The sequence below is a fragment of the Mytilus californianus genome, unplaced genomic scaffold (assembly GCF_021869535.1).
Source record: "Mytilus californianus isolate M0D057914Y unplaced genomic scaffold, xbMytCali1.0.p SCAF_7, whole genome shotgun sequence".
In the NCBI taxonomy this organism is placed as follows: domain Eukaryota; kingdom Metazoa; phylum Mollusca; class Bivalvia; order Mytilida; family Mytilidae; genus Mytilus; species Mytilus californianus.
This window is the reverse complement of record NW_026262723.1, coordinates 92,501,813-92,527,476: the sequence shown is the minus strand read 5'-3', so window position 1 is coordinate 92,527,476 and position 25,664 is coordinate 92,501,813. Positions and strand designations below refer to the sequence as shown.

Here is a 25,664-nt window from a genome sequence, read left to right as displayed (position 1 = left end):
TATTGATTTGAATTGCAATGGATGTGGTATGGTTTTTAACATAGAATCATAGATATAGAAGGCATGAAATTAATGAACACATAGTTTACCAAACTTCAAAGATCTTTAATTTTCCATATATTGAGCATAAAAAATTAATCAAAACAGACAAAATCAATTTAATAATAAATATTATATCATTTAACCATCAAACATTTTATTGTGACACTTCACTGTAAGCTGAAAAGACAAACATTACAAAGGCACTTCACACAAAATATATTACTGTATGCAGGTTTTATATTTATATTATAATGTCAAATCTAAATATATAATCAGTTCATTTTCCACATCTACCATACAATAGAATAGATAAATACATTTTCATTTAAACTTGTTTTTATGCGACTTCAATGGTCAAGCTGTATTGCGTTTTTACTAGCATACTGGTATTCTTGTACTAAATATCTAACATCTTTAGTATATGATTTTAAAATCTAATCTTTAAATGGAGACAATTTTTCAAATCCGAGATAAAGCCTTTTATTACATGTTTGATTAAATAGTTAATATTTTACCATATCAATATTTTCATTGAAAAAAAGATAATAAATCAGATTTCAACACTTTAAGCAACAAAAAAAATATAATTAAAAATAAGCTTGTAACCAAATAATAAAAGTAATGCTTAATCAAAATATTCAGGTTTGCAGTAATGAAAGGTGTACAATAAATTATCAATTTAAAAGGTTAAAAGATAATAAAGTTTGATTATAAAGAAATTGATTTAGTTCCTGCATCAAAAATCCAATGCAATATACTTTTTGGCCAATAGATTATAGGTAAATGTTTAAATCGTAAGACTACATTTTAAATTTCTTCTAAAAAATTAATCTATCACTAAACTTCAAATTAAGAACAAAACTGAGATTTATTAACAAACAATAGTTGGCTATGTGGTAGGATAAATAAATAAATACTTTCTTCCTCTACTTATCACATGATCCCTGCATAGTAATGACATTGTATTGATATTACAAATTACACTTTCCATAAACATCGGTAAAATTATGCTGCAAATTTGGTGGGTCCTTTTCAGATTACATACAATAAAGGATTTCTTAGTACAAAACATTCCTATTTAAAGTACACACATGATCAATTCAATAAGTTTCAATTTGAAAAATTTTGTAAGGAATGTTTTTTGATTACACATAATACTGCACATATACACATAACCCTCACAAAATTAACAATCTATCTAGACAAATAATAACAGACATTAATGATCTAATGCTAAATAAGTTGTCATGTGGCTGAAAATTGTAAAATTTCCAAAAAGTAATTGCTAAATATAAATCAAAATGACAAATTATATATAGATAAAATGTTCACAACTAAATCCACAGATATGTTACTAGTTTGACAAATTAAAATAAGTAGAGATAAAGATGAGCTGGCTTTAAGAACTATGTAGAATGTCTCTCACAATTTTACGTAGTACCATTTGTCAACTGAAATTAAAAAAGATTATATAAGCATCTTCATCCTCTCTCTATTGAAAATTCTGATTTTTAAACACATGATTATCCTATTAATGCATGATTAATACCAATTAAGAGCGAAAATTATTTTGTTTTCAGATTTTTATCTTTTATATTCATAGCTAATAATAAATGTATTCTTCCTTATTGTTTTTTTTTTTGTCTCTGTCATCTTTTGTTGATAGTTATAGTCAGTTTAATACCATTGTTTCTTGCAGTTTCTGCAGTTCATGAATTCTTAAATTTGTGCACATTGGAAATTTGTATTTGATTTGGTTTTGTACTGAACCATGAAACAATTAAATAACAAGTGAAACTGCGAGCTACTGCTCACTGATGATACCCCCAGCCCAAATACTTGACGGTAAACAGGAAGTTATTGAGTGATGAATCTGAAAACGCATCACACGGTATATAAACCATGAGTCCAAATTTCAGAAATCCTTGTAATGTAGTTCCTGAGAAAAATGTGACGAAAATTTTCAACTTGGATGTTATGTGTAAAATGATGTAAGTGTTCGGTAAACAGAAAGTTGTTGAGTGATGAATCTGAAAAACGCATCACACGGTATAGCTGACTTATATAAACCCTGAAACCAAATTTCAGAAATCCTTATGATGTAGTTCCTGAGAAAGATGTGACGAAAAATATTCATGGGATGGATGGACGGACTGACGGATGGATGGACAGACAGAGGTAAAAAAGTATACCCCCACTTTTTTAAAGCGGGGGTATAATTATTAACAATCTAGTCATTGAATATTAACACTTTCAAAGTATACTGTAACACAGATTGACAAAATTCATTATGAAGGGGAGATAAATCTTATTTCTAATGTTAATCAGAATCAGTATTGCAGATTTCTGTCTATGATATTAATGTTTAATTATCATCTGAACTATATAATGTATCCTTCAAATTAACCTTTATACACAACCACTAACGTAATCCTATTGTATCTTATTGTATAAGGAATCAGAGACAAACTGGTGACATAAATAAATTACTAGTAATAAATGCATTATGCATACCTGTATCTGATATATCTTTTGCTGATCCTGGCTCTGCACTCTGTAAAATACATAAATATTTCTGTACTTCATAAAATCTTATGGATAAATTCAGCAACAATTGCAATTTATAAATGACCACCATTTAAAATAATTTCATTCAATAATTTTTTAATCCAAATTCCATATTTTCATGATATCAGAGTCTTAAATTTTATCGCAGACTACACGATTCGTCGGACCGTCGGACAAATCCGGTGAATAATGGATCGGTCTGGTAAAATTTTGTTGAATTCCGGTCCGAATGTCAGGTGTTGTTTATTTCATGGATTTTTCAAGCATTCTAGCAAAATCCCAAACGATCTCAAAATTAATTTTCATCTTTATTATTCATAACAGTTATGTTTATTTTGTTCAACTGCAAGCTTTATGCCGAAAATCGCCAACAAGTAATGTGTAAATCCGGGAAAAAACATATCTGACTGACAAAAACAACAATGGCTGCCATCAACCGGAAATGTAGACAATACCGGATCAGATTCTGGTAACGGATAAGGCTAATTCCGGGTTTGCCGATCAAATACATTAAATAAATAAAAAAAAATTCAAGCAGGTAACAAAATACAGCTATGAGTATGAAATATAAACACTAGAATTGAAAACCAAAAGATATATGAAAAAGAAAGAAGAAACAGGAAATATTTTATACAGAAATTCTAAATTATTTTTAGTTCACAAATAATTTTCATGTCAAAATCCAATAAAATGTGACATTACTTTTCTTTGTCACTGAAATGCATTCAAGCATTTGTGCACAACTTTCATCAAAATATACACTCTTGTCACACGATTTTGTTTTTGTGCATTTTGGAGAGGAGTACGGCACAACAAGTCATAAGTTTGTTGTATTTTGTTGGATAATATACAATTAGATGTAAAAAAAATTGGTCTGGTAAAATTTCATTCGGTCTGGTAAAGCTAGGTTGTTTACCAGACCGAATGTCCTGTAAAAATAAAATTCATTCGTGTAGTCTGTTATCATATATCTTGATATCACAGAAATGCCTCATTCATTCTAACCATCAAGCTAATTGTATAATCGTTCATCCTACATGTATTACACAAAGTAATTTATATTAATTAGTCTATCAACAGTGCTGTTTTTAAGAGCAGTAGAAAGGTTCCAAGTTGCAATGTTAACTTGAACACAGTGGAAACTGTCAACAAATCAGTAACCTGCTTACTACTAACACCTGACTATAAACACAATAAATTCTGTCAACTTAACCTGTCTAATTTGAACAAAATATTCATTTCCAAAGGGTAAGGCTTAACAAGGTACAAATAACAAACCTTTTTAACAATTGCTTCAGCATCACTTTGTTCTATTTTAAATGGACTGCCTGCTACTGTTGTGTTTTCACTGAAATAAAAGAATTCACCACTTAATAACATCATTACTCATTCAATAATTTTAGAATCTGTTAGTTTAATGCTTTAACACTAAATATAGTAGCAAATCAAACTTATAATCAGGGTCCGGAATTTTTTTAATGCTATTTCAATTAATTTTTGAGGACTTGAAAACTGGAACTTTTCTTTGGTTCAAACTGTCAAATTCATATATAGTACAAACCTAACAGCATAAACAAATGTATTAAAGATTTTGCTGCATGAACTGAGTGAAACTTGTTTTCCTATTAAACAGTAACTTGTAGTACCATATTATATCACCAATATATACTTACCATGCTAAATCATTACATTCTACTTGTTTTCCCATTTAACAGTAACTTGTAGTACCATATTATATCACCATTATATACTTACCATGCTAAATCATCACATTCTACTTGTTTTCCCATTAAACAGTAACTTGTAGTACCATATCATATCACCATTATATACTTACCAGGCTAAATCATCACATTCTACTTGTTTTCCTATTAAACAGTAACTTGTAGTACCATATCATATCACCATTATATACTTACCAGGCTAAATCATTACATTCTACTTGTTTTCCTATTAAACAGTAACTTGTAGTACCATATCATATCACCATTATATACTTACCAGGCTAAATCATTACATTCTACTTGTTTTCCTATTAAATAGTAACTTGTAGTACCATATTATATCACCATTATATACTTACCAGGCTAAATCATTACATTCTACTTGTTTTCCTATTAAACAGTAACTTGTAGTACCATATTATATCACCATTATATACTTACCAGGCTAAATCATCACATTCTACTTGTTTTCCCATTAAACAGTAACTTGTAGTACCATATTATATCACCATTATATACTTACCAGGCTAAATCATTACATTCTACTTGTTTTCCTATTAAACAGTAACTTGTAGTACCATATTATATCACCATTATATACTTACCAGGCTAAATCATCACATTCTACTTGTTTTCCCATTAAACAGTAACTTGTAGTACCATATTATATCACCATTATATACTTACCAGGCTAAATCATTACATTCTACTTGTTTTCCTATTAAACAGTAACTTGTAGTACCATATTATATCACCATTATATACTTACCAGGCTAAATCATCACATTCTACTTGTTTTCCCATTAAACAGTAACTTGTAGTACCATATCATATCACCATTATATACTTACCAGGCTAAATCATCACATTCTACTTGTTTTCCTATTAATCGCTGCCATTGTTCATTACATTCCTTTATCACTTTTTCTGAAAATGCCTAAAAAAGTAGAACTTTTATTATTGTAAATTCTCCTTAAATGAATACACAAATGTCAAATGAAATGTTTTATGTTTGTCAAGCTTTCCTTGCATAATAAAATATTTGAATTGCAATAGTCTAAAATAATCCTATTTGTGCATATCAATTGTAATACATGGAATAACCATACTGACCACATCCACCATTTATTTTATACTTTGGAAAGTTATTGCATGGAAACAATAAGAGCCACCTGCCCAAGGTACTATCCCAATTAATTATCACATTTTGCTATCAGAAAAGACTGTCTATTTTAATGCTATGCTAAAGTGAACTCAGATTCATGTCACCACCCCAGCCTTGGTCAATAGCACCAAATATGTTCAGCGCTACCTATTTCAACATATGATATTGATGCAAATTCAAGCAATAATGCAGTGCAAGGTGTAGTCTGGACACCATTTAAACATATGCAATTATGCATCAGAAAACATCTGGACTTTTAAGATATAATCATAAGACAAGATCATGAAAAAGTCAAAGGCAACAACTGTGTGAAGTAAGACCAATTACTGTGAAGTGGGAAATTTTCTCAAGTCTATTCTTATAATTTCGATAAAATCACGGAAATATCACCTTTTATAAATTTGATCTTGGAGTTGTACAAGTATTCGAGACTAAAAACACGAAAATAATACCTGACAAACAGGCTTGATGATTGAAATCATGAAACTTAAACTCCACAAATAAATGGAGAATGTGTCCCTATGGACACAGATGATGCCCCCACTTGCATACAACATAATAAAGGGACATAACTCAAGAACGATAAAAGTGACGCTACCCAAATTTGTACTTGATCTGAGTTTTAAGATAATAAGTATTGTGTATAGGTTTCATAATGTTTGGTTGGGGCAAACTTAAGTTACAGAACGGAAACTAAATATTTGCAATATTTCGATTTATAAAAAGGGGCATAACTCGATAATTATTAAAGTGACGCTACCAAAATTCAACTTGATCTGTGTTTTGTGGTAAAAAGCATTGTGTATAAGTTTCATAACATTTGGTTGAGGCAACTTAAGTTAGAGAACGGAAACTAAAAATTTTGCATTTTTTTCCATTTATAAAGGGGCATAACTCGAGTATGGTTAAAGTGACCCCACCAAAATTCAAACTTGATCTGTATTTGGTGGTAATAAGCATTGTGTATATGTTTCATAAAATTTGGTTGAGGTAAACTTAGTTAGAGAACAGAAACTAAAAATTTTGCATTTTTTACATTTATAAAGGTGCATAACTCTAGACCGGTTAAAGTGACGCACCAAAATTCAAACTTCATCTGTGTTTTGTGGTAATTAGCATTGTGTATAAGTTTCATAACATTTGGTTGAGGCAACTTAAGTTAGAGAACGGAAACTAAATTTTGCATTTTTTTCCATTTATAAAGGGGCATAACTCGAGTATGGTTAAAGTGACCCCACCAACATTCAAACTTGATCTGTATTTGGTGGTAATAAGCATTGTGTATATGTTTCATAAAATTTGGTTGAGGCAAACTTAAGTTAGAGAACAGAAACTAAAAATTTTGCATTTTTTACATTTATAAAGGTGCATAACTCTAGAACGGTTAAAGTGACGCACCAAAATTCAAACTTCATCTGTGTTTTGTGGTAATTAGCATTGTGTATAAGTTTCATAACATTTGGTTGAGGCAAACTCAAGTTAGAGAACGGAAGTCAATTTTGGGACGTACGTATGTACAGACGGACAAGGGTAAAACTTAGTAGTGGAGGGGGCATAAAAATAAACTCCTTTACACAAAAGCAGACTTTCCAAGAATGGCATGGAAAAGGTTATTGAATTATGAATAATTGAGATATAAATTTAAATCATTTTGTTCTTGTATATTTTTTTATCATATTATTTTATGGTAAAGTCACTAACAAATTTTTTGATATAATACACATATAACTAGTACTACACAATAAACCTACCCTATTTTTACATTCTCCATTAAATCCAAAATTATTCTTGGGTTTACCATCTGGCATCTTATAAATTGCAAACCATTCGTTTGTAGCCTGAAAACGAAATACAGAACTGTAAATTCGGAAATTAATTGAGTGATTTAAATACTGTGCAAAAATTGCAATCATCAAAACTCCCATTCTAATTTTAACTAGTAATATTTTACCTCATGTACAGGAAAAGCATAACATGAAATGTTTGATGATTTGCCCTAAAATATCCACATGTATTTAGTCTTGATAAAATCTACTCATAGCAGTTATCAATGAATATAAGTAAAAAAAGCTTCAAATCTAGGCAACAGATAAGTCACTGCACACATTCTTATATATGGTATTTTGAGTAGAGTACCGATTTTGTTTAACTTTTACCTGTGTTTTAATATCTAAAATTAAACAGTTGAGTAGTAAGTTCAAAATAATTGAAATATCAAACAGTAAATGAAAGTATGTACAACATATGTACGGTCAATTGTAAATAATCACACCTTTGTTCTTTGGTCTATGGATAGTTGTCCCATTGGCAATCATACCACACATTCTTTTAATAAAAAAAAATCTAGGAGGAACTGTTTTGGCAGATGAAAACATAATTCTTTACTTCATATATAGATGTTACACAGGTAAAGGAAAGTTAAGGAAAGACACAACAAACACATTTAAAAAACAAAATCTTGTCATAGCAAATACACTCAAATAGACAGTGCTAAAAGAGATAAAATACTTATATCCACGTATTTGAACTCTGGGGGATAGTTGTTTTATTGGCAATCATACCACATCTCCTTTTTTTAAATGGAATTGCAAGTGAACTCACAAAAAAAGTTTTATTTTTTTTGGTTGAAATATGTAGGAAGAGCTGATAAATATAAGTACCCTATTTTCCAAGCCCACCCAACTACCCAAATTCAAGAATACTGTAAGCTGGATTTGCACTTTGTGAAACAGGGCTAAGATTCAAGAGCTCAAACCTTTACCTTTATTTAGAAACTTTTATCTTACTTGTAAATTCCCTTTTAATGCCAAAATCATAGATTTTAAATAGAAGATGTGATTAGAGTGAAATTTAGTTAAAAATAGGCTACCCAAGAGGTCAGGAAATATTCTATTGTTGACAAAAAAATTTTTTTTTTTTATCAGAATTCAATGCACATTTTGTGTTTTTGTCCAAATCATATTTTACTGAATTTCACGCAACTGAAGACAGACCTCCAGAATGTGCCCTAACTAACAACTTTTTCGCAAGGCAATACATAATGAAGTTGTCTTTTAGATTCATTTGTATCTAAAGCCTCCCGCTTTTTGTCTATTTTCAGAAAAATAACTTTATTTACATCTGTTTGAACAGTTGTAAAGAAGGGAAGGAGATCAAGTCAAGGGAGGAACTATCACCAAAAATCAATAATGCAACTGTCTAAAATGCCTGAATTTGATTGTAAAATCATATTTTGAGCTTGGATAAAAATCAGCAAGGATAAATTTCTGACCAAATATTATACATAAGTTCACTAACATTCAGGCATACCAAACTTGATGGCAAGAATTGTTGGTTTCCACTGCACCAGTAAATATTTGAAAGCCAGATATGCATTGTGCCAATTAATATGAGGATTAAATAAAAACAATTTGATGACCTATTGACCTTCAGTCAGACATTGAAAGAGCATTTACACCAAAATTTCCTAAAATCTGTGAAAAATTTTGCTATGATGGTTTAAATCTTTAAGTAAATAATCGCTACACATTGAATATTTAAAAAAGTTTACAAATAAAGATAAATCCTTCAGAATACAAAAAAAATGTTATCAAACTTGAATTTTGCATCCATACTGAAGAGTTAGAAGAGGTTAGGCCTTCTTAAACTTAAACATTTTTCAAAATTTTGGTTCTTTTTATTTTACAGTTGAACAAAAATTTTGGTCATGTTAAAAATGCATTTTTATCATGGAGTAAAATTAGTAGATAAAATGAGGGTTGTATAGGTCTTTTTAATCTATATTTTTTCCTATTGACCCACATAGCAAGAGTTATGGATATTTTCTCTTAAAGGAATTGTCATGATCATACATAATTCTAAACTCATAGGTTAACTATTTTTCTCCTTTCCTTTTGACAAGTTCTAATACAAATGCAATTTTTAATATATTATTCAAATCAACCCTTATTACACACCCACAAATCAAATCCTGCATTAATTCATTGGATAAAACATGACAGACAAATTGTTGAATATTTCCCCCCTGTACAACCCTCTAACAGAGTGACAAACTGGGTTACATACTGAGTATTTCCACCCTGTACAACCCTCTAACATAGTGACAAACACAACAATCAAGTGTATTTAGAAATGTAAAGAAGAGGTAATACAAAATGTCTACCCAAATAACATACAAGACAGCAAATGGCATTCTGAAACAGAAAATATAAAACTCTTTTGTCTCCATATCCTATGTTCACGTATCAGTGGTTTAATTGCTGTCTCCATATCCTATGTTTATGTATCAGTGGTTTAATTCCTGTCTACCATATTTGTTTTTAGCATAAGTAAGGCTGCTTGTTTTCTTTATTGAATTATTTCACATTTTGTCTAGCCAGTTTCTTTTATAGCTCATTAAACAATAGGGGGTTTAGCTCATTAGTTCATTGTTAAAGGCCATACAGGGCTATAGTTGTTTACATCCTGATCCTTTGGTCTATAGTGGATAGTTCTCTCATTGGCAATCATACCACATCTCCAGACAGTAAGGGATGGCTTGGTCTATAGTGGATAGGTCTCTCATTGGCAATCATACCACATCTCCAGACAGTAAGGGATGGCTTGGTCTATAGTGGATAGGTCTCTCATTGGCAATCATACCACATCTCCAGACAGTAAGGGATGGCTTGATTTATAGTGGATAGGTCTCTCATTGGCAATCATACCACATCTCCAGACAGTAAGGGATGGCTTGGTCTATAGTGGATAGATCTCTCATTGGCAATCATACCACATCTCCAGACAGTCAGGGATGGCTTGGTCTATAGTGGATAGGTCTCTCATTGGCAATCATACCACATCTCCAGACAGTAAGGGATGGCTTGGTCTATAGTGGATAGGTCTCTCATTGGCAATCATACCACATCTCCAGACAGTAAGGGATGGCAGAGCAATAAATACTAATGTTCTGAATTGAGCAGATGAGAACAGTTCAGTTTTAATGTCATTTTTTCATACAAACCTTTAAAAATCCTGGCATAAATTTTTCTACATCATCAACATCTGTAAAAAAAATAACAAATGGTCAATTTTAACATACCAAAATATATGAAATAATGAGGAAGCATTCAAAAGTTAGGTTATGGACTTATGGCTTTGCTCTGTTTCATTAATATTCAATATCTGGTTATTGCAGGTGTTTCATTTACAAAATGTAGATGACAAACAGAATATACCTTTGGTATACAACTTGCAAAAAATGTGTGTAACTTAGGAACTGTTAAATTATATGTAATTCACAATCGTCACACGTGATATGAACTCCTATTCCCTGAGCTATCAGACAAAGGAGATATAGGGCACAGATAGGGAATACGAGCCCATATCCCATGTGAAGCCCAAGTAACAATTATTTTATACTAGAGCGTCCAGATTTTAACTTTGTTTACCATTTTGAAATTTTTTACTAACACAGGATATGGGCTTATATCCCCTGTCAAGGTAACCAATCAAATTTCATGATTATCTGGGATATTTCACTCCAGTATCATATAAGATATTCCCTATTGAACAACTTTTTTGACTGTCTTACCATTTAAATCTTTGGCTAATGGATCTGTGACATCTATAGCTATTATTTTCCAATCTGTTTCACCTGAAATGTAAACATATGAAAACTTACTTTTCTTCTCTCAACATTAAAGTTCAACTCCCTCTTCTTCTCTCAATATTAAAGTGCAACTCCCTCAACACTTTCACACAAGTTTATATTTTGTAATGTAATAGACCCTTGATCAAATTGAAAAAAAAGATTTCAATGAAAGTATGACATTTTCTAAGAAAAGAGCTTGGGTATAAGTCAAAGAGACAGCAATCCAATGACAACAAGAGTGCACACGCTGAAATGTCTCGCCTTCTTTACTAACCATTGATTTTATGTTGATAGTCCTAAATATAAAGCTTAACTACAAGTAACACATAAACTTAACATGATCCAAGAAAATGAGGTCAAGGTCAGATAAACCAAACGAGAAATACATGTACACCTTACAATCATTCAATAAACCAAACATAGTTGACCTATTGCTTATATTTTCTAAGAAACAGTCTTAACCAAGAAAACTTAACATTGACCAATGAACCATGAACATGAGGTCAAGGTCAGATGAACCATGCCAGACAGACATGTACACCATACAATCAATTTATGCATTAAATATAGTTGACCTATTGCTTATAGTATCTAAGAAACAAACTTAACCATGAAAACTTAATATTGACCAATGAACCATGAAAATGAGGTCAAGGTCAGATGATACCTTCCAGACAGACATATACACCTTACAATCCTTCCATACAACAAATATAGTTGATCTATTGCTTATAGTTGAAGAAAAACAGACCAAAACACAAAAACTGAGAAATGAACCATGAAAATGAGGTCAAGGTCAAATAAAACCAGCAAGACTGACATGTACATCATAAAATATTTCCATACACCAAATATAGTTGACCTTTTGCATATAGTATTAGAAAAAAAGACCAAAACTCAAAAACTTAACTTTGATCACTGAACCATGAAAATGAGGTCAAGGTCAGATGACACCTACCAGTTGGACATGTACACCTTACAATCATTCCATATACCAAATATAGTAGACCTAATGCTTATAGTATCTGATATATGGACTTGACCACGAAAACTTAACCTTGTTCACTGATCCATAAAATGAGGTCGAGGTCAAATGAAAATTGTCTGACAGGCATGAGGACCTTGCAAGGTACGCACATACTAAATATAGTTATCCTATTACTCATAATAAGAAAGAAATTAACATTACAAAAAATGTTGACTTTTTTTAAAGTAGTCACTGAACCATGAAAATGAGGTCAAGGACAATGGACATATGACAGACGGAAACTTCGTAACATAAGGCATCTATATACAAAGTATGAAGCATCCAGGTCTTCTAGCTTCTATAATATAAAGCTTTTAAGAAGTTAGCTAACACCGCCGCCGGATCACTATCCCTATGTCGAGCTTTCTGCGACAAAAGTTGCAGGCTCGACAAAAACAAACCAAAAGACATTTATGTCATGTTGAATTATAATATAGTAAGTTGAAAACTGAATTGTTCATTGAAATGCAAACTATGAAATACAAAACATATACTATGCATTAAGTGGAATAATAAACAGTGACAGATTTATCGAAGAACTAAATAGTCATTTCGTCCTCGATACAACTAAACATAGAAGTGCAGGAGTGGGGATGTCAGCAACACTTTTTGTTCTTCTATGCAGTGTACTAGAAATATGAGGATATTACATCCCCTCTCCTTCTTTAGGAACAATATAAAAACTGGTCTATATTAGTGGTGTATACCTCTCTTAATCAAACTCAAACAGACAGAGACTATTCAATAAGAATTATAGGTGAATCGGTGATTTCTAATGTAAATAAATCAACATAAATTACACATCAACTTTTTTGCCTGAAATATATTAGCTAAATATATAACTAAATAATCCTTTAAAAGTGTTTTTATGTTGATTAAGATTTTGAACATATTTATGAATGAAATTGCAGATTTTTTTGTTGAATGCTTCATTTGAAAATTTGAAAGAAAACCCACAAATCATTGTCTAATAACTATTGAATCATTAATAAATTGTGTAACAGCTGTTATGATTTGCAAACATTTAGACCAGTTTTATGATGGCATTTGTGATTAATACAGCTCATAGATGTTCCTGAATGAAACAAATATGTTGACTGTTATCCAATAGAATGACTTTAAAAAGTATAATTATATTCTAATGTAATAAAATAAATATTGATCGAATAAAAAAAACTATAAATTAGAGATAATTATTACATGATTATGGAATAACATTTTAGTTTGCAAAACTTATATGTGTAAAGTTGACAATAATGCACTTCCTGCTGTTAAATGAATCATAGTAAAACTTTCATTTGAAACATTGCTAACATATTGCAGTTAAGGGAAATAACTCCCACAAAAAAAGGACAGCCAATTTTAGTTAATATAAGTTTTCCACTTAATTCAATGCTTTACATAACTTTCATTAAAATCCCCCTTGAATGCCATTATATTTTCACCGATTAAACCCCCCCTCCAAAAAAATCAAAGCACTGTAAGCGCTGTAGGCAGTTAACCAAAAACCAAGGCAAACATAATTATGAAAACTGTGGCTATGTTGCTTCATTTTTTTTAAGATTTAAAAGAACAAACATTAAACATTCATATATTGTGCATTTATGTTCATTTTATGAATTAATTATTAAGGCAAATAATTCATATTTTATCAAGGTTTTCAAAAGCAACGCATATATCAAGTATATTTTTAATGGTCATGTGTCTGCAGTGGTACAAGTTCGAAATGATTGCAGTTGTTCTAGTTGATAGTTAACGTTGGTTATTAGTTGACTGTTAGTAGTTCAAGTTGACTTAGTACCAGCTTGTAATAGTATGCATGGACTTGCTTCCCTGGAAAGAAAACTGAGTTTGTGTTCTACAGTGCAAAAGTTATGAGACACAAATCAGACAAATGTTTACTACTACGGGGATCAAAGGTGAGGTCTGACTGACCTGCCCATAGTAAATGTAAATGACCCCCGCCTTCACCCCAAGTCCATGATGTCTAAGTTTGGAATAAAATGACAGATGATTATAATAAAGTTGGTCAAACATTCTTGGGCTTGAAAGATATGTTTTCTTTAAAATGAGCCATATTAAAATGAATTTTTTTATAGAACCAGAAATTATTCAAAATATAATTAAGGTAAATTCTTTAAACCTACTCATTTTTTGCATCAATAAAATTTTATAATAAACAAGAAATAATTGTAACAGAATGCTGTTAAGAAGTCTCCCAAACAAAGCTCCCATAATTATTCATTCCCATGGTCGCCTGACATTGGGCAAAGTCTAGTACACATTGATTAGGTCTAGTAAAGTGATATGCATATGTGATGCCTATGAGATTGACCTTGTATGTCATTCAAATCTGTTTGAAATGACGAACAGGAATGAATATGGTTTAGGAGTTGGTATCTCAAACTTTTACAAGTTCTTAAAACACACACAAGAGGGGATGGGGTGACCTTAGGGACTACCCCTATATTTCATTTGATTTTTTATGTTGTCCCATACATGAATATATATATGGTTTAGGGGTGGGGATCTCGGCCGTTATCAAGTTTTCAAACAGGAGGGGGTGGGGTGACCCCAGTGACTTCCCCTATATTTCATTTGATTGGTTATATTGCCAAATACATGAGTATATATGGTTTAGGGGTGGGGATCTCATCTGTTTCCAAGTTATCAAACAGGACAATATTTCATTTCATAAGTTCTGCTGTCCCATACATGAATATATATGGTTTAATTTAGAGGTCGTGATCTCGACTGTTTCCAAGTTCTCAAACAGGAGGTGTGGGGTGACTGCAGGGACTCCCCTATATTTCATTTGATTTGTTATATAGTCCCATACATGAATATATATGGTTTCGGGGTGAGGATCTTGACCGTTTCCAAGTTCTCAAACAGGATGGTTTACAGTGACCATAGGAGCTGCCTCTATATTTCATTTGATTTGTTATATTGTCCCATACATGAATATATATGGTTTAGGGTGGGGATCTCGACCGTTTTCAAATTCTCAAACAGGAAGGGGTAGAGTGGCCCCAAGCACTCAACCTATATTTCATATGATTTGTTATATTGTCCCATACATGAATATATATGGTTAAGGGGTGGGGATCTCGACCGTTTCCAATTTCTCAAACAGGAGGGGTGGGGTGACCCCCAAGGACTCCCCCTATATTTCATTTCATTTGTTATATTGTCACATACATGAATATGTATGGTTTATGGGATCATTATTTTTTGTATGCTCCAATGAACAAATTATGTCTTTAAGAGAAAGGTATATACCTACATATTACACACAAAATCCTTCCCAATTGAAACTTACTGGTCTATTATCACACTGTAACGTGCCACTGCTAACAAAAGTGTGCATGTTTCTAAGACATATTGAAAAAATATTTTCATAATACAAAGCATGTTACAATAACTTCATATCCACGTTGCAATTAAGAATTTTGCAAACAAATCAACCAAATATGGTTTATTTCAATTTTATTGTATGATATCACTTATTTATTTATTGTGTGTCTTGCTTGTAAATGTATAAGTATATATGTAATTGTTAATGTATAATTGTTATCCTCTTGTAGCACCATACGTGTGCTTAAGTCAGTTTAAATAAATTATCTTGTCTTGTCTTGGGATCTTGACCGTTTCCAAATTCTCAAACAGGAGGGGTGGGGTGACCGCAGGGACTCCCTCTATATTTCATTTGATTTATTATATTGTCCCATACATGAATATATTTGGTTTAGGGGTTGGGATCTCGACCATTTCAAAGTTCCCAAACAGGAGGGTTGGGGTGACCCCAGGGACTCCCCTGTATTTCATTTGATTAGTTATATTGTCCCATACATGAATATATATGGTTTAGGGGTGGGGATCTCGACTGTTTCCAAGTTCTCAAACAGGAGGGTGGGGTAACCCTAGGGACTTCCCCCTATATTTCATTTGATTAGTTATATAGTCCCATACATGAATATATATGGTTTAGGGGTGGGGATCTCATCCGTTTCAAAGTTATCAAACAGGAGGGGGTAGAGTGACCCAAAGGATTCCACCTATATATCATATGATTTGCTTACATTCAGGTATCATATAATCTAGTTGCACTATTTGTGAAAACAAAGTAAGAAACTTCCAGCTATTTTAACTGACCCTTCAAAATTGAGAAAAAAATTGCAGTAATATGTTTACACTTTAAAAGCATCTTACATGCATTATCAACATTTATCACTGATAAAGAAGATTTATACTGTCACCAGGAACATATATATTGTTAGATATACTGTTCCCAGCTGTCACATTGTATTGGATTTTGACATTAAAATTTGTCAAAAAGTAATTTTGAGTTTCTGTATCAACTATTTTTTGCTTTTTCTTTCTTTTACATATATCTTTTGGTTTCCATTTCTAGTGTTTATATTTATTTACCATGCATAGATGTATTTTGTCACTTGCCTGAAATTGTTTTTTTGTAGTTGATCATCAAAACCCGGAATTACCCTTATCCGCTTCCGGAATCGGACCCGATATTGTAATTGTCTACACGGCATCCATTGTTTTTCAATGTTGTCTTTGTCAGTCAGATACGATTTTACTCGAATTTACACATTACTTGTCGGCAATTATCTGTATAAAGCTTGCGGTTGAACAAAATGAACATCGCTGTCATGAATAATAAAGATGAAAATACGTTTTGAGATCGTTTATTTAGAGACTTTGGTAAAAAGGTTTGCAAAGTTATTTTTAATTTCTTTCAAGTGAAAGGTCCGTCGGGCGTAGCTAGTAACCAAGTCGAGAGTCCGATTGCAAAAGTGGAAGGTCGCGGACCTCGGACCACCGCTAATTTGAACCCCTGCCTCCAAATTGAAAAGATACGAAAATTTCGTCTTCTAATTTGAAATTGCCGCCAACAGCATGAACAGTTGAACTTATTAATAGACTACTGACGTAGTTGTACCACGTATTGACGACAAACAATATTCCTACGATTTTTGCCATTTGGGAAATCTAAACTACTTGTCTTTAAAGATTTTCGGCGATTAAATATTTCATACAATTGTTCTTGGACATCTTAGCCAAAAGCACAGGGGATAATAAACTACATAAGGATTCCTAATGTGCTCTACTTCCTATGTGCAACTTCAAAACTTTTGGGTGGTTCGACGATCATTTAAGGTTTTTTCTGGTCATATTTTTGTAATCCAGAATTAAAAGTATGAAAAAACTATTCAATTAGTTATAAATAACATTATATCCAGCTAGATAATAACAATGGCACGTATTTCAGCATTTATTGGGTAGAACACAAATCTAGGGTGCTCGCATAAGGCAGCTTAACTGCCTAAAAATTACAGGTCTCGCCTTGTAAACTTTCCTGAGCAAAAGCTTATGCATTAATTTTATATTGTACAGAAAGATCAAAATCAAAATTTGCATTATGGGTGTAGGAATAAGAATAAACTACATAAATTAGGTCATCTTATTCTGCCAAACCCAACAATCAATGTGCTTACAAGCACTAAAGAGAAAAGGCTGCTTTCATTTTTCAATGTGAACTTAAAAGTATCTGGCAATGGAACACATTTTGGCAAATAATATCTTTTGAATTGAGTTATCTTACTTTGTTCATAGTTGAACACTATTTTTATAACATATTCATCAATATGCCATGCAAAACTTATGTGATTTTTAATAGAATAGTTTTCTTGACAAGTATGGTTATTCAAATACACATGATTTTGTAACTTGAATATCAGAGTATAACATATCATCAATAAATTGCATGACATTGGCTGGATTGGATATAAAGAATGTCCACCTCACTGCACTATGTTGTTTTAACTATCAAAGGTAATGATAAACCCTGGACGATATAGATATCAAACCAGTGGCTTTTCATGCAATCTTTATCCCAAAAAATAACCCAATCACCTTAACATCACAGAACATAAAAAATGCATAGGCTATCTATTATTATTACCTTCATCAACTAAACACATGGTACCTAGAACCTTCACTTGTATCACAGCCCCTCTTGGGTGTACCTAAAAAAATAGGTTTTATATTTAATGACATACATGTATAAAAATGAGAATAATAAATCTGTATCACATATCTTATCAACCAGGACATTTTCCTTTTTAAGTCTGGTCCAATTTATCAATAGATCTGTAATTTATATGGGGCAGCTATCTCATGAGACCAAACATAGATTGCCTACATTTTGGTTGGAAGTGATTATAGTATATGTTGGTGTGTAAAAATAAGATGCTTTTTACTCATCATTTAAAACTAGATCTTCAGCTTTGTGTTACCTAGAAAATACCATCAGACCTTCATACCTTATATCCTATTTCACAGACATCTAATGGATCTTTGTCTCCCTTTGTTCCAGTTTCCTCTGTTGTATGGTCTGGATCTTCCCATGTCTACAAATAAAAGATTCTAGTAAACCATGTTTCCATTACAGATTGTTTTAATCTATCAAGATAATCTTTTCAATTTGCTTGATCGGTTAAAGGTTTAAATTGTCAATAAATGAACCAACTTTTTTTTTCCTGTATTAAAAAGTGGATTTTGGTTAGCTTTTTTCTTTCAATGCAACTGTACTTAATCATGTAACACTTCAATGCATAACTTCCTCCTGCACAAAACCATTTTTTATTTATCCAATGTTAAAAAAAAATCCAGTTATTTGCACAAGTGGCCTTTTGATTAACTGCATAGACAAAAATTGCCATTTTTAAATCCTCCTTGCATGCATTCACATTTTCAGTGCAGATAACAAATACATGTCCAAGAAGATTACCAACTATCAAAGTACACCTTGTTAGGATATTAGCTTTTATCAATGTAAATAAAACGAGACAAACAGAATCGTTACTTCACCTGTGGGAAAGCTCCGTAATTCCAGATATAACCATGATGTGGGAAAACATTCTTTACATAGCGTAGTGCCCCTTTCTTCACATCTTGTCTTATTGGATTTAATTTTTCTTCTTTATTTATCTGTAAAATAAAGATAAAATGTTACATGTTAATCTTCCTACAAGACAGGTTTAAATGGTAATTAGGTTACTTATAATGTAGTAAATACATGTACTGATAATTGATTATTTTAAGAATACTTTTATCCAAAATTCAAGAACAGTAAAAATCAATACAAACATATAATATTATTGATTACATTGATTCGAAACTATAAAATTCTCCTTTCAGTCTGAAATAAGTAAAACTGATCTTTTATTCATGTGTGATATATTTTCAATTGATGAATTTTAATATTTTGGTTTATTTTGGTCAGTGTTATTCCCTTATAATATATAATTTCCTTTGTTCAAGAGCATAGTACACATGTATAGCATATACATTTTTGCATTTTTGCAAGTTAAATACAAAACATTTGATGTTCTGCTGGCAAAATATTTATTTTAACAGTCATCCATTTTTGTTTCATTGTTACCTGAAAGAGATTTTTTTGCATATTGCACTGAAAATATTTATTTAAAAATTGGGAACATCTATATTTTTTAACATTACAAGAGAACTACTTGCATCTTTTTTGTTTGTTTTTGTTTAAAAGGTAAAATCAAGTTCACACATGTACAATTATTTAACAATTTTAACATTTTAAAGATAGTATGGAATGCAAACCTTAAACTTCCTGGAAAATTAATAAAAGTTCTGAACATTTGTAAATATATACTGACAGAGTAACATGTATCTCCAGTAATTTCAATAACACAATGGCATGGGGTTTGAAGTAGCACTGTTTTCCTAAAACTATAGTACCACATTTATAATACATTCCTGTAAAATCTATACAGATATAGTAAAAGTGGTAAAAATTATAGCACCATGATACAAAGGTCTCTTTACACATTGAACCAGATGTGCACTTCAGCAGTTTGTTTTTATATAAAAAACAAAAAAAGGATCAAATAGTATTCAGGCCAAAAGGTCTATATGCTTTAAAATTTAATCAACACATGTGTCCTACCAAATCTAATTTCAAAACATATGGGTAAGTAAAAATTTAGAATTTGGTATAAAGTACACATGTAAAACTGATATATAAAATTTAATGGAAATAAGAAGCCAATGGGAGGCACTAAAACAAAAGAATCTAGAAATCTTATTTCAAGATTTTTGTCTTAACTTAATCTGTATATTTGTTTTCCTGTCTGCTATTTCATACATTAAACATGATTCAGACCATATCTTACAAATGTACTACAGATCTTGTGTACATATTAATGTCGGGATAAGCTTTCAACCTATCAAGTTATTCTTAAGCACAGAATGGGTTATGGTAACCTTCCTGGTCTAGTTCATTTTTAGATTTATACACTATCCAGTAGTATAGGGATTTAAAAACTTGAAATATAAAAATATGAAGATGTGGTATAATTGTAAATGAGACATCTCTGCACCAGAGACCAAATGATGTAGAAATTAACAACTATATAGGTCACAATACGGCCTGATTTATGTACAAAACACATACTACATAGTAAGATCTAAAAGGCCCTGAAATGACAAAAAGTAAAAATCCAAGAGAAAACAAACGGCCTGATTTATGTTAAAAACAAGAATGTGTCCATCATGTCCATAGTACACGGATGCCCCACTCGCACTATCATTTTCTATGTTCAGTGGACCGTGAAATTGGGGTCAAAACTCTAATTTGGCATTAAAATTAGAAAGATCATATCATACACATTGTCATAGGGAACATGTGTACTAAGTTTCAAGTTGGATTTCAACTTCATCAAAAACTACCTTGACCAAAAACTTTAACCTGAAGCGGGACAGACGGACGGACAGACCGAAAAACATTAAGCCCCTAGATGGGGCATAACAATAAACGAAAAACATATACGATATATGGCAATAAACAACAACCACTGAATTACAGGCTCCTGTCTTCAAAAATTGCCTTTTTTTTTTTATCCTATACATGTACCATTTACCTTCCACTTAACATTTTTGAACAAGCAAGTTTAATTGGCATTTGGAAAAAAATATATATATCCTTTTTACCTGATACCATTACCTACCTCCATTTTAGCATTAGACCACCTAGGAATTTCCACCACCATGTTGAGAATTTTTTTGTCTGCATCAGCATATAATGGAATGTCATGGAAAGGAGAGATAATATTGCCATTTGGTCCATCTGGAATTAATGTAATCAAATATTTCTTGTTTATAAAAAATAGTTTTGATGACTGATGTACAATTTATTTTTTTATGATCTATGTGAAATTAAGATTGTCAAACATAGATACATAAGCTGAAACAAATGTCATTTCAGTTACAAATAATTTAAGATGTGATACATGTAGGATTGTTACAACTGTAGCTTTATATTAGACAAACTATTGAACAGAAGGATAAAATACATGCATTTTTGTGTTCTTAAAATAAACTTCAAAAAATTAAAAGGTTTTTAATACAACCTTCTATTGTGTTGTTAAGTACATGCAATACTCTGGTTATGTGGGTTCATTTACCTAAAGGAGGAAATCCCAACTTCTACACTTTTATTCCAAATTCCTTCCTTTAACTATTCCAAAAGTGAAATGAAGAAAATGTTATATTTGTCATGAAAATTCAAGTAGTTACAAATCTTTATATTGTAAAAAATACTTGTAAAAATTCAAACTGTAAAATTAATTGTCACTTATTCAATATAAAAACAAGGAATTTAGACAGCTTCCTAAGACATGGACAATTCAACAGTTAAAGGAAGGGGAGTTGAAACAGTTTCAAAGTATATTGTAGTTTAGTTTGATTTTAAGATATATGTTTTAGATTGAGATATCATTTTTGAACAAGAATGTGTCCATAGTACACAGATGCCCCACTCACACTATCATTTTCTATGTTCAGTGGACCATGAAATTGAGGTCAAAACTCTAACTTGGCATTAAAATTAGAAAGATCATATCATAGGGAACATGTGTACTAAGTTTCAAGTTGATTGGACTTCAACTTCATCAAAAACTACCTTGACCAAAAACTTTAACCTGAAGCTGGACAGACGGATGGACGAACGAATGGACGCACAGACCAAAAAACATAATGCCCATCAATGGGGTATAAATATATTGATTTAGATTGAGATAACATCTTTGAAAAATATTAAACAAAACATTCATTTGTAAGTTATAGTGCTTGTTTACAATAAACAAAATTTGAAAACTGGAATATTTTGCAATTTTGCAGAAATTTTTAGACATACAATGTATGTGCGTGAAACTATGGTACTGAAATAGTACAATAATTTCAAAGAAATGAGAAAAAAAATCCAAAATTATTATGGTGTTTTCAGTACTTCAAATTTATAGTGCTACAAAAGTATGCATGGAAAAAATAGCTCCATACATGAGGGTAATAAACTGCTTCGCTGAGCGCAGCTGGATACGCCCGCAGAGGTCCAACCCTGAACAGTTGGGGCAAAAATGGACACAATATTCAAGCTTGATACAGGTCTGAATTTGGATTGTAATTAAATATTTGACATATTATAGGTTTCTGAATAAATGTAGTCAAAAATTAAAGATTTCTTGCTGTTGTGCAATACACTGTGCTGTTGCGCAATACTTAGTAAATCTGTTGTCAGACTATAAACAAATAAAATTCAATTAATTCTCAATGTCATATTAAAAATTTATGAAAATGTAAAGAGAGCTTACATCAATAGATATAAACAATTCACCAAAGTTTCATGAGAATTGCTGACAGCATTTTTGAGTTATTGTCCGAAAACTTGAAAATCCCCCCTTTTTTAATGAATAAAACCCTATAACTCAGAAATGTAAGATGTAAAATTTAAAAAATTCTAAAGGGAGCTTACATCAATAGATATAAACAATTCACCAAAGTTTCATAAGAACTGTTGAAAGCATTTTTGAGTTTTTGACTGAAAACTGGAAAATCCCCCTTTTTTTATGAACAAAACCCTGTAACTGGGAAAAGTAAAATCTAAAATTTATAAAAATCAAACGGGAGCTCATGTCAATAGATATAAACAATTCACCACAATTTCTTGCAAGTTGGTGAAAGCATTCTTGAGTTATTGTCCAAAAACTGGAAAATCCCCCCTTTTTAATGAATAAAACCCCATAACTCGGAAACGTAAAATCTAAAATTTATAAAAAACGAAAGGGAGCTCACGTCAATAGATATAAACAATTCACCAAAGTTTTATGCAAATTGGTTAAAGCGTTTTTGAGTAAATGTCCGACATGTTGACGACGGACGGACGGACGGACGGACGGACAGACGGACAGCGGTATACCATAATACGTCCCGTAAACGGGCGTATAAAAAATAAATTGCATGTCAGCAGTATTGTTTCACATCAAATATTTATTGACTTAGTATTATATGCCAAAATACATCGAGCTTTACACTGCCAAACTTTGTAAGATTCCCTTATATACCAATTATAGTTATCATATAACACTTTTTTTTAGTAAGCGAGACATGCAAATGATAAATAAAATATAGATTTTTAAGCACTCGCTGGACCAGTCCCTGCTCAAGAAATATTGCACCCTCTGCCCTTGTGTGATGCCACTTTCCCCTTTTCAAGTAAAAAAACAACTACAAATGTATTTCCCTCTTGAAGTCAACCATTTACCAAATGTCTTCAAGCTAATTTCAGAAACCTGCTTTAAATGTGACATGTGTACCTGTTCATTAAGATAAATTTCTTGGATTTTGCTTAATTTATGACCCTCACTTATCCCCAAGCCCTGAAGCCTTCGTCTTCAAAGGGATGATATTAAATTTACAACAAAATATACATCGTTGGTTTATTTCCTTTTTAAATTTTTTTTTAGTATTGTTCAAATTCAATTTTATTTCACCTGAGAATAAACCATTACAGTAACAGTTGTCTCAGTTTATGTCATTTATAGTTATACAAATATTTCTCCACTCAAAAAATAAGGAATTACCAACTAAATATCTAGCACTGATGCATATTTATAAATTAAGAGAAAAAGTTCAGTGAGGAAAACTAGTCTGTTTATGATTTTCATTGTTCTCATTAAATTTTTTTTAGATCTATTCACCTTATACCTATTGGGATTCTGTTTCCTGTCTGATTCACTGATTTGGTAGCTGCTGAACCGTCACTCTTATGGTCCATGTGATAATTTTGTAAATTTGCAGAGCCACAGCTACTGATTTGGCCGCCCACTAACTGTTGTTTGATGAGTGGCTAAATTGGAAAATCACTTCAGACAGGATTCTAATAAGGGATAATATTAATAGACCTTATCGCGATATGGAAATCTGCGCCGCTTGACCTGAGAATCTGCGCCTCTTGAACTATTGACGTCATACAACAAATCACTTTTCCATTGTGGCATCGAAATTTTCTATTATGACATCAAAATTTTACGGGAACCTGTGATGTCCAGTAAAGGCGGACAAATAGTGATAAGGTGTATTCAACTACCTGTTGCATGCTATAGTATATGGGAACAAAAAGTACAGGTTCAAAAATATAAGTTATAACTGATATAATTTAGTTTTAATCTTACTTTATCTCCTCAATTCTAATGCTTTATTTTTTTAAAAACCACGGGGTGTTTTTAAGTGGGACAAAGCTAACACTGCATATTATTATCAAACTGTAAAACTTACTGAAAAACATTCGGTACTCCAAAGAATTCGGACATCCTCGCTCAGTTACACTGTAAGACATCGTTGCAAAGGCTGACTTAGAATAAAATATGCCACAGAAAGGAGAGATACGTGTCTGCTGTAGGGGTAATTTTAAGGATCTTTGAAGTATGCAGCAGTTATTCAAAGAAACCGCTAGTTTGGCAACTTGTCTCACACGTTGCATCGAGCGGAACTAATGACATCTAACCAGTGACATGCGCATGTGCTTGTCCGAACGATACATCCAAAAACCATTTAACAAACACAAAATGAATGAACTACAAAGTACAATAACTGTTTTACGTTGATTTAGAACCAAAATTAATGTCTCAAATGCGGATCCAGGATTTTGAAAAAGAGGGGCCCAGATAATTGGAGTGGGACATTAAAAAGTTTATGCATATCACGTCTCCTTATTTTTGCTTGATTTTTAAAAAACTTTGCGTATTAAGGGGAAGTAACTCAGAAATAGTACAATTTATAAAGGAAACTACAGGAAATTTTTCTATTTTTAATGTAAAGGCAGGAAAAAATTGACGGTGACCCCATTTTTTTTTTCATTCAAAAAGCATATAATAATAGCTATCTTCTCATATTTTATTTCAAAATTCTATCGTTTAGTTTGTCTTCTATTCACATTATGATGCTTTTTCTCTGTATAATTCATACAGAATGTGTCATTTTTTCACCATTTGTAGCTTGAAAACAAACTCGGTGACCTAGCACTTTGATTATTTTTTGAACATATCACAATATATACTACATTTTGACAAATTATGAAAAATTTCTATCAGTTTTAGTTTATACTCCCATACAACC

At 31.6% G+C, this 25,664-nt stretch overlaps 1 protein-coding gene across 1 annotated transcript; it reads right to left on the bottom strand.

The window, feature by feature from the left end:
- Nucleotides 1-84: 84 nt before the first annotated feature.
- On the bottom strand, nt 85-25,065 carry LOC127708707 (uncharacterized). The gene is made up of 12 exons (XM_052213826.1): nt 24,825-25,065; nt 21,221-21,339; nt 19,050-19,169; nt 18,503-18,589; nt 18,142-18,205; nt 11,072-11,134; nt 10,502-10,542; nt 7,251-7,337; nt 5,186-5,271; nt 3,889-3,958; nt 2,557-2,596; nt 85-1,493 (listed from the first exon to the last, which is right to left on the bottom strand). The coding sequence occupies exons 1-12, from the start codon at nt 25,027-25,029 to the stop codon at nt 1,465-1,467; spliced, it is 1,011 nt and encodes a 336-aa protein (XP_052069786.1). The 5' UTR covers nt 25,030-25,065; the 3' UTR covers nt 85-1,464.
- Nucleotides 25,066-25,664: the final 599 nt, after the last annotated feature.